This window comes from Exophiala dermatitidis, assembly GCF_000230625.1.
Source record: "Exophiala dermatitidis NIH/UT8656 unplaced genomic scaffold supercont1.7, whole genome shotgun sequence".
Classification (NCBI taxonomy): domain Eukaryota; kingdom Fungi; phylum Ascomycota; class Eurotiomycetes; order Chaetothyriales; family Herpotrichiellaceae; genus Exophiala; species Exophiala dermatitidis.
In genome coordinates, this window is record NW_008751652.1 from 646,431 (window position 1) to 661,245 (window position 14,815).

Below are 14,815 nucleotides of genomic sequence, written 5' to 3' on the forward strand. Positions count from 1 at the left end.
AATATTTCTTTCTCTATTAATATATCGAGCTCTTCGATAATATTATCGTTTATAATATCTAGATCGATAGAACGTAATTAAGAATATTAAGATAGTCGTCGCTACTAGTACTATATCTTATATATATTACTAGCTATTATTTATAGCTAAAGGTATCTAAGGGTAGCGAGACTAAAATTTTTAGGAAAGAAAGTTACTATTTACTACTATAATTTATCTTTCTCGATAAGAAATTTTTATCGTCTCTCGTTATTCGAAAAGTATAACTCTCGAAAGTCTTCGCTATAGAATTAGAAGGAATTCGTCGAGTATAGAAGACGAGCTTCGAGCTAGAAATTTTCCTTATTAGTTAGTTTCGCTAGATATCGAGATAACTTCGTCTATCTTTAATCGATTTTACGTAGAAGAGTATCGATTTTCTCGATAATTAACTATACTTCTCTTCTTTTTAAGAGAGTATAGAAGTTTTTACGAACCTTAGTTTAAGATAGAGAATTATCTCGTCGCCGCTACTAAATATAATTTTACGGAGGACTTATTCTATTTTAACGGGGCCTAGAGTCTCGTTAGACTATATACTTTCTAGGGGTTATACGATAGCGTACGACACTAGTCGAGACCGAAAGTCGGTCCTCGACGTCTTTATAATGCTTGGCATCTAAGGGTGCCCGTTTTGTTATATGTCTAGCCTTGTCAGGACCCTTGTTTCACGCGGACCCGGTTCCAACATCTCGGGGTCCGCGCTCGTCTCTCTCCAGTACTGCTCACCACTAGTACGTCCGTTGAAGTTCGGTCATAACAGCTGCCTGTTCGGCCATACGGTAAGGACAGGAAGAGAAAGCAGAGCACAGCATGTGAATGCTATTTCGTAGGTGACCAGATTTCCTAACTTCTGTTTTTCTTCTGGACATATTTCTTTCCGATCGGTACCTTATTCGGTAGGTACAATACATCCCACAGTCATTACCTTACACCATGGCGAAAAGCCACAACTACGAAGTTCCAGTATTGATTGTCGGCGGAGGCATCGTCGGGCTCTCTGCGTCTCTCTTTCTCAGCACTCATTTCGGAATCAAGTCATTACTAGTTGAGCGGCATGCAGGCACATCAATCCATTCCCGAGCACGCGGGCTCAACCGGCGCACAATGGAACTATACCGCGGGATCGGGATCGACGAAGCTGTGCGCAAGGCCGGGGAGTCGTTGTCTCCCAGTATAGGGATATATCAAGGCCACTCGCTCGTCGAGGTCATCGAGCCCATTGCTCGCAGCAGCGAACAAACAGAGGCAGGCCCGCGAAGAAGAATGCCAGGCGCCGAGTACTTGGAGAGTCTGGGCCCAGTCGAGGGATGCCGGGCAACACAAGATATGATTGAACCCGTTTTACTGGCGGCAGCGCGAGATCGAGGAGGTGATTTGCGATTCAACGTCGAGTGCGTTGCCTTTGAGCAGGATGACCATGGTGTCACGGCGACGTTGCGGGACCGCTCTTCTGCCAGCGAGTCTACCGTCCGCGCAGCGTACATGATCGCCGCCGACGGCGCCGGCAGTCCGATCCGACATAAGCTCGGCGTGTCGACGACCGGAGCAGGCACGTTGGGCCATCTTCTGAATATTCTGTTCGAAGCGGACCTGAGCGAGCTGGTCCGCGGCCGCGAGTTCAGCATGTGTCTGATCGAACGCGAACAGCCCGAAGTCATCAGGGGTCTGTTCACATCCATCGACAACCATAGCCGATGGGTGTTTCATCTTTCGTACGACCTCAAAAAGGGAGAGCAAGCTCAAGATTTCACCCCCGAGCGCTGCGCGGGTTTGATCAGGCTTGCACTCGGGATACCTGACATTGACGTCCAAGTCAAGAGCATTCTCCCCTGGGAGCCGAGTGTGCGGGTCGCTGAGAGATTTCAGCACGGCCGCATCTTCCTCGCCGGTGATGCGGCGCACCAAATGCCCCCCTGGGGCGGTCAAGGTGCCAACACTGGCATTGCCGATGTCCACAACCTGGCGTGGAAGTTGGCTGCTGTTCTGAATAGACAAGCAACGCCCTCGCTGCTGAACACCTACGATGCTGAGCGGATTCCGATCGCGCGTCTTGTATCCGATGAGTCGGGCGCCGGAACCGATGAGCATGGCTTGTTTTTGATGTGGAAATCTCCACCGGCAATGTTGTCCCTGTTCCGCAGAATGCCTAGACTCGGTGGATATGGCTACACGTATGATTCAACTTCTCAGGCTATCTTTCCTGAAGATACAGCCCCTCTGTTGTCGAGGTTGACGCGTCTCGTGCCTTACCTGGGCCAGATAGTTGGGATTGATGGAAAAGCCGGTTCTCGTATCCCGCATATCTGGGTCCAGTCGGAGGGCCCACGCATCTCGACCCTTGACGTGCTGGGGAAATCGTTCGTTATCCTGGCTGGCGCAGATGGACGGAAATGGCACGAAGATGCGCCGAAAGTCGCTTCTGATCTGGGTGTTGGAATAGGAGTCTACCGTGTTGGACCAGAACCTGCTTGCGAACTTGTGGCATCGAGAGGAGCCTGGGAATCTGCCGCAGGCATCTCGGCGACAGGTGCGCTGCTGGTCCGTCCGGATGGATTTGTCGCCTGGCGTGCTTGGAGCTGTCCTTCAGATCTCGAACACAAGCTCCAGGACGTGTTGAAGAGAGTGCTCTGTCGATAATTCTGGAAGCGGATTGGAGGGATGGCCATTTGCTAGACCTTCATGTTGGGGCGTTGGAATAGACAATAAGGAATGGGTAATGGTAAGGCGCTTGGGTGTTTTGGGCATCGCTTCGGCCATGGTCGGCTCAGTGTTGTCAACTTTCTCTGCTCGTCGATCTCAGGTAGCATTGCTCTTTCAATCAAATCTCTCTTCACCCTCACCAAGTAGCGGTTTTGCAGCCATGACGAGCGAGCATTTGCCCAACGTTGTCGGAATGGTCGTTGAAAGCGTTCCTGCAACAAATGATTTCCTCGTCTAAATAGTTAGTTTTTGTGTACTGGTGCGCACACAGGCATTGCTGAGAGGAACAGGCTGGAGTGGCAGAAAGAGATTTTGTGCGCTTCTTGCAGGCATTTCTCCTCATACTAAGTTATGCTATGCTATGCTCGTGCTGAAAGGGTCGAAACTGCATCTGTACAGGTCGACTTTGCTCATCATGTGCCATGTTCACGGCCTCAAGGCTGCATTGTATGCATGCTGTCCTCCAGTCCACTGAATTTCAGGCTTCACGCCTCAGGGCCGTACTGCCCCGTTCTGCAAGTAATATGCCACCCCTGTAAGGTCGCTGCCAAGATAAAAGCAGCAGCAGATGACACGACGCAGAGTCAGATTGTTCTGTCCCGCTCGAGTCTGTCTGGGCGTCCCAGAACCCAGCGTGCCCAGGAAACCCCCCTTGCTATGTGATAGAACGTCAACGAGCGGCAAACCAGCAAAGCACGATCTCAGCGTGGCGTCCTGGCGGCTAAACCTTGACGAAACAGAAAGCATGGTAGAACCCAACGGCCTCCATTTCTTCGCTCGACAAGACCGGTTCGCCGCCTTCATATTTGGTCACTCCCATTCGAGTTGCGAGCGCCATCATTTCTCGATTGCCACGCTCGGACTCCCAAATCTCCGGGAAAGGCTTCCGGTAGCGCTGTTCCAGGTTGTACCCCTCGGCAATGGCACGGAACGCCTCCCATGGCACAACAAATTCAGGCACATCCACCGCCTCTGTCATCCAATACATGTATTTCCAGCCAAAAGGAGGTCGGAAAGATCCATCTGGTTGAAGGGGTCGGAGAGGGTCATTTGGGAAACGCACTCTGTAAATCGAGTTGCCCCACGATGGACCATCTTCCTCTTGGTCATCTTCTGGTGCCTCGCCTTCTTCCTTGGGGGCAGTTTGCTCGCCGCTGCTGCCATTCTGCGACTCCTGCGCCTTCTTGGCCGCCTTGTTGGCAAACCATTTCTGGATATGCTCTGCGCATACATCACTGTTTGGTACAACGCCAATGAAACGGCCTCCCTTTTTCAAGGTTCCTGCGACGTTGCGCAGCATCATCTTTACTTTCTCCTCTGATTCGAATGCGTAGTGTATGGTAAACATGGCTGCCACAACGTCGAACCCGGCATCAGAATGGCGGCTTGGCTGTCCATTGCCAACGTACGGGTCGATTCCAACCTCACGGACAATGCCTACGTCGCCAAGCCATGCACCGAAGCAATCCTGTGGGATAAAGCGAGCGTCATAGATCGGGCGGCGGCCCCGTCGCATCTGCTGATAGCGTTCACGAGCCTGCTGTATACTTGTTTCGGCTGGGTCGAGACCGACATATAGCCCGACCGTTTGGGGTGCCAACTGCCATTTTCCGAGATCTCCGCCTTTGCCACATCCAATGTCGATGACAGCAAGAGGTCTTTGCAGTTCCGGCTCCTTTGGTTCCTCGCCCCATCCCAGTTCTTCAGGCTCCACCTTCTCCTCCGGACTGAATTTTTGGATGAGGACGGACTTTACCCAGTTGTTGAAGCTTCGAAGACCTTTGATCTGCGATTCATTGCGACGCCAATCACGCCCGCGTTCCTTCACCCACTCGGGCCGTGTGTTGTAGAACTGGTTGGAGACTTCCTGAATACCACGATTTGCTAGCGTATGTAGATTTGCATTCTTCTGTTCTCGCTCGGCGGCCAGACGTTGTTGTTCCGCAAGCACATTGCGACCACGACCACGGGCCCCTCCAGGGCGGATAATCTCTCGAGGAGGAGAATCACGTATTGGCGACGGTGACCTACGGCGCTCTTTTGGGGGAGATCGTCTGCGGTAGAGATTGACAGGCGAGCGTCGGCGCGGGGATCGAGATCGCCTGCGAACATCACCACCTCTGCGTCGGTCATCAGGGTCAGGTCTTCGACTGAAAGCAGAAGGAATAGGTCGTGATGTAGAGATTTCTCCTTCCTCCCTTGGTTTGCGCGGTATCCGGGGCAGATCGGCTGGGGTCCTCGGTGCAGGTTTGTTCTTGTGAGAGCCGTTTGTCTGCTGGTCGTGGGACGGCTTCTCAGCATTCTGTGGTAACGCCGACCTGCGTCTCTTCTTGTTGGCATTGGGAGACCCTGTTTGTTCACCGTCCTGCTTCTGCTCTTCGAATTTGGTGTCCGTTTCAGGTGAACCAGATCGTCTCCGCTTCCGGGGAGGACCTTGTGCCTGTTCCTGAACATTTGGACTCGATGTTACGGCAGAGGTATCCTCCGGCTTTCTCTCTGGATCTTCAGCGATGGCATTCTCTGCTATTGTCTCAGGAAGTTCTTTGAATATGTCTCGTGCAGGGTCGTATGCAAATGAGGAACGTCGCCGAACAGGCCCTGTCGGAGGATCGGACATTGTGAAGAGGAGGGTTTGAGCTGCGAAGCGTGTCCTTTGTGCAAATCCGCAACTATTTCAATCTAGAATGAGATTGCACTCAGACTGTAAGACAGTGTGCAAGTCTTTTCGTTTGGGGGTCGTGGTCAAGATGCAGTTGGTTGTCACAGTATTTGGGAAGCTGGAAGTCGGCGACCACAATAATATAGTAGCGCAACTTAAAGTATGGCGTACGCGCCTTGCGCTAGAGGGTTAAGATGGCGCTTGTGGTTAGCGCGTTATAGTCCCGTACAATAATGTTGTGGTTTAGCGCCAGCACTCCTTATTAGGTGCCAGCCTATTGTAGTGATGTCCGGGGGATTTTACGTTACCGCAAAGTCATTAGAGATCAAGGCAGCCAGGAGAGTGTAGCAGTAAGAGACAGTCAATACGGGTGTTAGATTCCAGCCTGTATACTGTCGTATTGAATGCCTCATAGGGCTTCGCCTAGTCAAAAGTAATCTTTTTCCCAGCAAAGGCCGGCAGGGTCTGGTCTTGCATCTTCCGCTTCTTTGCCGCCTCCCAAGAAGGGTGCAAGGAGCCCTGATCATCCCTCTGTTTTGGTTTTGGTCTTGGTGGCTGCGTCTGTCCAGCGCTTGGGTTGTGTGGAGCTTTTGCGTTGAGTCCCTTTCTCGAGCGGTCTCTAGGATTGTCTCCTGGGCCTACTGCGCCTCGTTTAGGATCCCATCCGGCATTTCTGGAATCCTTTTCCTTCTGCTTTGCGAGATGCTTAGCATTCTTCCCATATTTCAATTCGGCCAGTTGCTGTCGCGCTCTTTGTCCTCGTCGATTCTTCCTAGGCTTAGGTTCAGGCGGGCCACGATGCCTAGGTGCGTCCTCATCCTCAGACTCGGACCCAGAGTAGTATCCACCCAGGCTAAGTGACGGTAGAAAGGCAGTTGAGGTGACCCTCGGTGCCGAGCTCTTATCGCTAGTATGTCGTCTGTCATGATCCGAAGAGCCGCTTGGGCTTGGTGACACTGAAATGTCCCGCCTGGACGTGCCGTTGCTCATTTCTGAACGCCTCAAATATGCTGCTTCACCACTCTCTGATTCCTCATCTCCTGAAGATGCCAACCTACCAGCGGCATATTCAGATAGAAGGCGGTCTGCTTCGGAATCTGATCTCTCCGGATGGTCCGGTGGTGCAGCACTTTCTGATTGACCTTGCTCGCTTGAGAAACCATGGAATTCGTCTTCATTGGATTGCGCTGTTTGCTTGTTTTGCTCAAGAGTCGATGGTTTCTTTTCCACATCATCACTGGACCCAGCCTGAGGTATCCCCAGCACATCATAGATCGCCTTCATGATTTCGGGAACAACGTTCTTCACGGGAGTAGACTTGAACAACCTTCCCAAGACATTTGCCTCCGCAGTGGACTTCATTGGTTCAATGGCAGGTTCGGTGCCATAGACTTGGACGAATGCCGGATGCTCCCTCACCCGCTTAGCCCTGAACAAGTGCTTCAGGAGGTACCTTTTCGCCGTTTGGTCGAGCTGCAGCTCTTTCAGCACAATGACTTCTTCACGCAGCCGCAAAAGGGTCTGCGGCTCATCACTGGCTGTTTTCTGGCGGCGACCGAGTTTTTGGCGCTCGAACCCGCGGGCAAGCTTGAGAGCAGCGTGCAGGCGCTTGATACTCTGGTCCATCTTCGCTTTTAACCTCGTGACCTTTATCCGAAGCGCCTGGTCCTCAATCTGAAGCTCATCTTCGTCGTCCCCTCCATCTTGCCGCTTCCGCTTCGGCATTGTACTTTTGAATATAAGTTGGCGATGTTGCACCCAGGAGAAATTCAATGCATCCGCAGGCGTTTGCAGAATCCTGAAAATGACAGGCCCAATGGCAAAAGTTGTCCGCAGCTCTGACAAAATACAACGTTGTACAGTATCGCAAAAGTCCTTCTCAACATTCAAGTTCAAGTTGAACAAGAAGAAAATGCTTCGTATAGCACCGAGCTATTCCTGATATGGCTAGTCCAGACGCTGGGCTCGGAGGAGTTGCCATATTGGTTGCATCGGCTAAAATGCACATGCCAATGTTTTGGACAGACAAACTGCAGAAAGCCTCGTCCCTCCAGGCGATCGGACCTCACTTTCAGCTGATGCCTCTTATGTAGGCGCCGTCACCGGTCAGCATGCAAGGCCAGTGCTGGTTGGACAAGATCACCACGGATGGCTGCAGCTGAATGACAATGCCTGTGACTAACCATTGCGCCATGTTCAAGCTTACATTTGTGCGCTCGCTCATTGAGGCTGACATCTCAGCTGCGGTAAGGCTACCAGTTGCCTTGTCGTCAACGCAATGGCTATATCTATCTGCCTGCCCGCCCCATTTGCGACTCTTTTATCTCTTACATATCTAACATTGTATACTTGAACGGTTTATACAATAGCCGACAAACCGAGCCCAGGGCTGTATTGTTTCCAATGGCCAAGCCGGCGCTCACATACTCTCAAGCGCTTCTTATATTCCTTTCCCTTTGCGGGTTCTGGACTCTCTGGGTCTTTCCCTACCAGAATGGTCTCCTGGCAATCTTGAGCAAGCAGAGCGAGCCAGGCGCCGTAATTCCAGGTCCTACTCCAGCTCCCATGAAACAGACATACACGGGAGTTAAGGTAGTGGACAAACAATTGACCACGCTGGTCAGTTTCTTCTACACAGCAATAGATGGGAACCGAGCGGATGTCTCGCTCTCTTTTCTATACCTGGGGGGCCAGGTTCTTGCGGCTTGGATCTTGATCACCATTGAGGGTCTGCGAGCAGGAAACCAGACCAAGTTCTGGCTCACCACGTAAGTTCCACCGGAGATTAAGTTCACATCGCTGATGGCAGCAGTACGACGTTACTGGGTGTAGGGGTTGCGATAATTGGCTACGCCTGTATCATACCCCTCTGGTTTGCGCTGCACTTAGGGCTCTCGCCAACCGCGGTCAACCCCCGGGATTTCCATCTTATCGTGAACACCCCAGCCAAGCTCGCGCTGGCCCCCGTGAGCATTTTGCTGGGATTCGGCGTCCCGTCTCTTTTAATGTGCCTTCCTGCGCCGGCTTGGCTATCTTTCGAAGCCAAACAGACGTGGACCGGCATCCAACAGGGTTGGTCAATCTGGATCGGGATCACGCAGTATATCCTGACGTCTGTTGTCCTGAATCGGCATCCAAGGGCTACAACTTTGACCGAAAGTGCCAAGCGGACAGAAACGATCAAGTACTTACGTGGCGCCTATATCTTGGCTATCCTGGTGTCGGCCGGATCTCATCTGTTCCCCTGGATACTGTCTCTTCTTGCCTATGCATTTCCAGTCTTGTTCAGCTCGACTTACCTACCCCAACTACAACCGAGCAGGATCTTTGTCCCCGTCTTACCTTTCGGGCCACATGAGGTGAAGGTGCTTGCGGACGGGGCTCTCTGGTTCCTGCAATGGGATATTTTGGTTGGAGTAACAGCAACCCTCGTATGGGCCCTGACCTTGGAAGTCGCCGCCAGACCTGAACCTCTCTCGACGAAACGTAACCTCGCTGGATATTTGGGGGTCGCACTCGTCACACTAGCCATAGGTCCTTGCGGAGCTGCCGCTGCATTGCTTTGGGCTCGGGACGAGATCGTATTCCGGAACTCTACTGGTGAGGACAGCACAGTCACCAAGAAACACGAGTGAAGTGAGCAAAGGGGCAAATATGCAAGGACCCCTTCCGCAGGGACTTGGTGGGCTCCTGGGGCGCAAGCTGCATTCAGCCTTACGTCTGGTTGTCTGTTGGCGGGACAGATCTATGTGATGCAAGCTGTGCATCCGGGCGCCCAATTTCGGACAGGCCGCCTGCAGCCTGGTGCACGGCAACGGTGGCGGTTTGATGCACATTGTTCATCAGAATCAGCGTAATATGGTTAGGACGCCCTGTTGCATAAATAGATGTTCGGAGGGATTGTCAGCCTGTTAAAGCTTAATCGATGATTACTGTACTAATCAAATGGATATTGCTGGGATTCCAATAATGTATCATCAGCACTGACCTGCCACTTAATCTATCTTCTATAACCGTGCACTCCGTCAGCACTCGTCGGTTGTTCCCCCCACCGAGTGCACCACAGCGATACGATCGTCCACAGCGATACGATCGTTTTTCTATAAATTCTATATACTCTTTATTCAACGCGTATATATATAACCAACGATACCTACTAACGCTTAATTAATAGAGGAGAAGGTTCTTAACGCCTACGACGCGTATAATCGCGGCGATTATCCTAATATAAAGGCCGCCGCCGATATATTCGCCGCCCCCGTTTAACGCGTACGTAGACGACTTCGAGATATACTAGGCGCCAGTATAAGAGAAGAATATAATAAGAGGCTCTCTAACGAGTAGAAGAAGGCTCTCTATACGCTTATAAAGTACTATAACGATCTCGGGCTATCCCTAAGGCCTCCGATAATTACTTAAATAGTAAATCGTATACTATAACTTACGTAGGACGTATACGACGATAACGATAGTTAACCCCGTATATCTTATAAATAGACGCGGCGCTTTCTTAATAGATACTCCAAGTTTATATTTAAGAAGCGAAAGCCTATTAATATTTATTAATAGTCTATCGAGATAGAGTATTATATCTTAATTATCGAGTACTTTTATCGCTTCTAGACTATTAAAGAGTAATACGCTATTATCGACGATAATATATAGAATATAGACGAGACCGGCTTCTCTATTAGCGTTAGTAGAGCGTACTACGTTATTACTTAGCGTTAGAATAAGAATAAGCGTCTATATCTTCCTAATCCCGAAAATCGCGAGTATTATATACTAATTAAGTCTATTAACGCTATCGGCGACTTTATCGATCTATTCGTTATTCTTAAAGGCGATATAATTAGCGAGCGCTCTATAACCCTAAGCTTACCTAACGAATACGCGTTAGTCTTCTCCGAGTCGGGTTACTTAAATAATACTATACTACTTAAGTAGATATATTATTTTAATAGAAGAATAAAAGAACGTATAAAAGGGCGCTATAGGATATTAATAAGCGACGGCTTTAACTCTTATATCGAGTATAGCTTTATTAAATACTACTAGGACGAGAGAATTATACCCTTTTACTTATCGCCGTACTCGACGTACCTTCTATAATCTCTCGATATCGTAGTATTCTAACCGTTAAAGTACTATTATACGGAGTTAATAGATAGTGCTATACGATACGAAGATCTTATATTTTAGCGTTATAAGTTCTTAGAGAGCCTTTATACGGTTCGTACGAAGATACTTTACTCGTTAACGATTCGCTTATCGTTTAAGAAGATAGGGTTAGTACCGTTTAATCCGAAGTAAGTACTCGATAGCCTTACTATCGAGAATAGCTCTAACGAGAGCGACGACGACGACGACGATCTATACGTTAAATTCGTCGTTAATAGTACGCCGCGAAAGAGTATATATTAGCTTAATACGTACGCCGATATAATATTAGAGAACGTACGAGACGTAGGTTCGCTAATAGCTACGCTATTTAGTAAGTTTCGCCGCGCCGTAATAGAGCGTACGTATATTAGCTAGGAGACGCTTTACCAACTCGGCGAGACTAAGGCTGCTAAACGTGCGCGTACGTTACGAGAGAATCGACGGCGTCGACGTATCGAAACCTCCTTAATTGGCGTTATATACGTCGAGACGGCACGTCGACGCCTTCAGGCTCGTAACGACGCTAAGATATTAGACTATTATAAGAGACGCCGACTAGCAAAGAGACTATAAAAGCGACTCGTCGACGCGGCTCTCGATATAGCGTAAGAGGCAGAGCGACGACGACGTACGCCAGAGGTGGCTTAACGACGTCAAGATACGCTCGATAGGCTCGATATATAGGTTACTGCCTCTATAAGGCTATTATATTAAGAGTTACGCGCCGAGATAACGATAATAAGATCTTTACGGGATACTATATACTCGCGTATATAAGTTACTATAGTACTATACTATCGCTATATAATGTCGATATACGTTCTTAATCGATATTATATCGACGGTAGTTGTTATATATTTAGTACTTTTATATTCTAAGTCGACTACGTACGGTAACTTCGAGAGTATATTAACCACGACCTCTCGGATAGTAGGTTTTTATATTCGATACGATTACAGTACTAATTTACTAGGCTTAGCTATCGCTTATATTATAAAACCATCGTTGTGGCGGCTGTAAACAGAATATATCCTAACCGCGTGCAGAAAAACGATCGTATCGCTATGGACGATCGTATCGCTGTGGTGCACTCGGTGGGGGGAACAACCGACGAGTGCTGACGGAGTGCACGGTTAATAAATCGTCATGGGCTAAAAGTACCATACTGGCTCGCAAAAGCGAAAGCTGAAACGACAGGGTCCATGAGCTGTCGAGAGACACAATGTGTTCCACCAGGAGCCGGTCGCTGGCCCTACAATAGGCCTTTGTTCCTCAGATCCCATGGGAGACGGCGACAATTGGCCTTTCGCGGTTGAAAAAACAAGGCATCATCAGCCGTCCATCCGCATTCAGTTATGCACCTCATGCAGGGTGACACCAACTGGCTGGGATGTGAGATTCGAGCGAGCTGACGTGGTCATCTTGACCAAGCAGTGAACCGGCCGCAGGACATGGCAGCAAACCCGCGGGAAGGCAATTCACCTTTACCATGTGCATCATCACCATGACCATGAATGCCACCCGACACCAGCACCGGTTTGGAGGCGGTCCCGACAATATCCTCCGTACGACCAGACTTCAGCCAGCCTTGTCATTCGAGGTTTTATCGTTCTACCTTAGCACCAGCGATTCGCAGTCGCCCCTTCCTTGCATCCATCCTGCAGTGGCTCCCTCCGACACGGCCACTCAGCCGCTGTGCTACACAAATACAAACTTGAACTTGAATGCTGGCTACTACCGCCACCGCTCCCTATTCCCTTCGTCTTTGACCTCATTCACTTCAGCTTTTATCAAGTCAAGCTTGTCTTGCCCTCTAATTTACTTCTCGAGATAATAAACAAACGTCGAGTCTACCACGTCCTGGCCGGAGAAATATACTCCTTTATCGCGGTCTCTGCCCAGCCGCAGAAGCAGCAAGTGCCACAGACGCCCTACCGGCGACGCTGCAGGCAGCATGCAAATACTCTGTGCTACCGCAATTGCAGCTCTAACAGGTACATGCATTGCGTCTCCAGGATACCTCAGCTTGGATGTCGAGGTACGCTCGCCGTTTGACCGGGGTCTTGTACGCAGACAGAACTCGGATAGCACCGTTGATGCTCCTCTAACTCAAAACACGAACAAACTCGAATACCTGGTCAACGTCACCATCGGTACACCTGCTCAGCATCTTGCTGTCACCATCGACACGGGATCATCAGATCTATGGGTCCCAGCATCCTCGTCCGTCCTCTGCAAGAACGGCGGGTGCGACGCGGGATCTTTTGACCCGACAGCTTCGAGTACATACAACGTCGTTGACCAAGGTGGCTTCAACATCGTAAGTGGTATCTCAGGCTGACGCTACCGCAGCTTGCCAACTCGTAACTAACCTGTGTCCAGACGTACGCCGCACCAGGAGATAGTGATGGCGGCGACTGGGCGACTGATACCGTCACTGTGGGCGGTTCCGCCCCAATCCAACAACAGCAGATTGGAGTGGCATCAACACTGTACGATCCCCACGGCGTGATGGGCGTAGGCTTTGACACAAACGAGGCGAATAATCCCAGTCCGGAAGGCGTATATCCGTCCGTGATGGACAATCTACAGTCAGCCGGCATCATCAATCGAAAGGCTTACAGCCTGTACCTGAACGATCTCCAAGCCAGCAAGGGCGCAATCATCTTTGGCGGCGTGGATTCCACCAAGTATACCGGCGACCTTGTTGCCCTTCCTCTGCAGGAAAGACCCGAGGGCGTCATCTCTGAATTCTATGTCACTTTGACAAGCGTGTCCTTCACGGATGAGACTGGGAAGACGACACAGTTGTCTCCCAACGGTTATGCCCAATCAGTCCTGCTCGATTCCGGTACCAGTCAGACTCTCCTCACCGACGATGTTTTCAACGCTTTAGCCAACGGCTTCGGGGCAGTCTACGTTGGTGAAGGAAGCTATGCTGTCCCTTGCAAATTCTCGAATATCAAAGGGTCGATCAACTATTCCTTTGGCGGCGATGGTGGGGTGACGGTCAAGGTGCCCGTATCTCAAGTTATTGGCAATCAAATCTTCCCGGGAAAGAACTTCAATGATAAGTCTGGAGGCTGCGACTTCGGCTTCGGGCCTCCAATCGATGGGGTCAGTATTCTAGGAGACACCTTCATGAGAAGTGCATATGCCGTCTTTGACATCACCAACAGCGTGGCAGCTCTGGCTCAGGCGGCAGAGAACAAAACGGACACATCCAGTATCGCCGTGATTCCTTCCGGCACCGCGATTCCAGGGGCATCTTCGACCGCCACCGCGACCGGGACACAGCTTTCGAGCGCGGCGCTGACGGAGCAACCGTCTGTTCCGACGGCGAGCGCGGAGGGCACGACCTTGGTCTTTGCTGGGACGCCGACGTTCAACCTTGGAGCTCAGGCTGCGACGGGAACTGCTGCAGGCTCGACAACATCTTCCGGGAGAGCCAACGCGGCAGCACCCACGGCGGCCCTTCTGGGTTTGGGTTTGGTGGCCGGAGCCATGGTGCTATAGACGCGAGCCTTGATGATGGTGGCATAAACGCATCCAGGAACGGCGCAAAGTAGTAAACATAGAGAGATTAAACCGAAAACAGTTGTTCACCTATATCGATGCCCGCGCATAGTCCATCGGGGACGATGACCCACGCACGCTCCTGTGAGACCACTAGTAGTAATGAACAGCATACACCGCCATTTCCAGCATCACGCAGCCCGGAAGATAAAGTAGCGGGGGCTCCCCGTGTCTCGTTGCACGCGGATATATTGCAATTTAAACACCTTGACGCGTCTGTATATATCCCGATATCAACATCTCTTGACACATGATGACTCTCGAATCACTCGAGGCTCCTCTCGCCACGGGCTCGTCTGATTGGCGGCGGAGTCGTGCACCCGACACTTGCTCTTCCCGCTCCGCACACTGACACCAACTCAACTCATCGCAATCGCGACCTCGAGACTCAAAGTTGCCCCTCGTTGGATATATTGCCTCACCATCCCGCGAGTCCTGAGTGTTCTGACCATCCTCTTATCCCAAACGCCCATCCTTGCGCCATCGTATACCCTCGCGAACAACCCGCCGTCTTCTACGACTTGAACCGTCCACAGCGTTCCAAGATGACCTCCGCTTGAGTCATTGTCCTCACCCCACCAACTCTGTCTCCGTCCGCCATCCGCGCCTTTAAACACGCCGTGACCCAGCGAGGTTACAGCGAGGCGCCTTCCTGCGGTCCTCGGAGACGTCGT

The 14,815-nt window shown here is 50.7% G+C and overlaps 5 protein-coding genes across 5 annotated transcripts; 3 read left to right on the plus strand and 2 right to left on the minus strand.

The window, feature by feature from the left end:
- The first annotated feature begins 710 nt into the window (after nt 1-710).
- On the plus strand, nt 711-2,974 carry HMPREF1120_08058 (uncharacterized protein). The gene has a single exon (XM_009162299.1). It carries the CDS (start codon nt 976-978, stop codon nt 2,677-2,679), a length of 1,704 nt encoding a protein of 567 aa, XP_009160547.1. The 5' UTR covers nt 711-975; the 3' UTR covers nt 2,680-2,974.
- Nucleotides 2,975-3,463: 489 nt separating this feature from the next.
- On the minus strand, nt 3,464-5,359 carry HMPREF1120_08059 (mRNA (guanine-N7-)-methyltransferase; the record flags this gene model as incomplete). The annotated part of the gene is made up of 1 exon (XM_009162300.1): nt 3,464-5,359. The coding sequence occupies one exon, from the start codon at nt 5,357-5,359 to the stop codon at nt 3,464-3,466; it is 1,896 nt and encodes a 631-aa protein (XP_009160548.1).
- Nucleotides 5,360-5,824: 465 nt separating this feature from the next.
- HMPREF1120_08060 (uncharacterized protein) lies at nt 5,825-7,126 on the minus strand (the record flags this gene model as incomplete). Its single annotated transcript, XM_009162301.1, has 1 exon — nt 5,825-7,126. One exon carries the CDS (start codon nt 7,124-7,126, stop codon nt 5,825-5,827), a length of 1,302 nt encoding a protein of 433 aa, XP_009160549.1.
- A 323-nt stretch (nt 7,127-7,449) lies between these two features.
- HMPREF1120_08061 (uncharacterized protein) lies at nt 7,450-9,395 on the plus strand. Its single transcript, XM_009162302.1, has 2 exons — nt 7,450-8,169; nt 8,214-9,395. Exons 1-2 carry the CDS (start codon nt 7,805-7,807, stop codon nt 9,034-9,036), a joined length of 1,188 nt encoding a protein of 395 aa, XP_009160550.1. The 5' UTR covers nt 7,450-7,804; the 3' UTR covers nt 9,037-9,395.
- A 3,124-nt stretch (nt 9,396-12,519) lies between these two features.
- Nucleotides 12,520-14,081, plus strand: HMPREF1120_08062 (aspartic-type endopeptidase (OpsB); the record flags this gene model as incomplete). The annotated part of the gene is made up of 2 exons (XM_009162303.1): nt 12,520-12,885; nt 12,948-14,081. 2 exons carry the CDS (start codon nt 12,520-12,522, stop codon nt 14,079-14,081), a joined length of 1,500 nt encoding a protein of 499 aa, XP_009160551.1.
- Nucleotides 14,082-14,815: the final 734 nt, after the last annotated feature.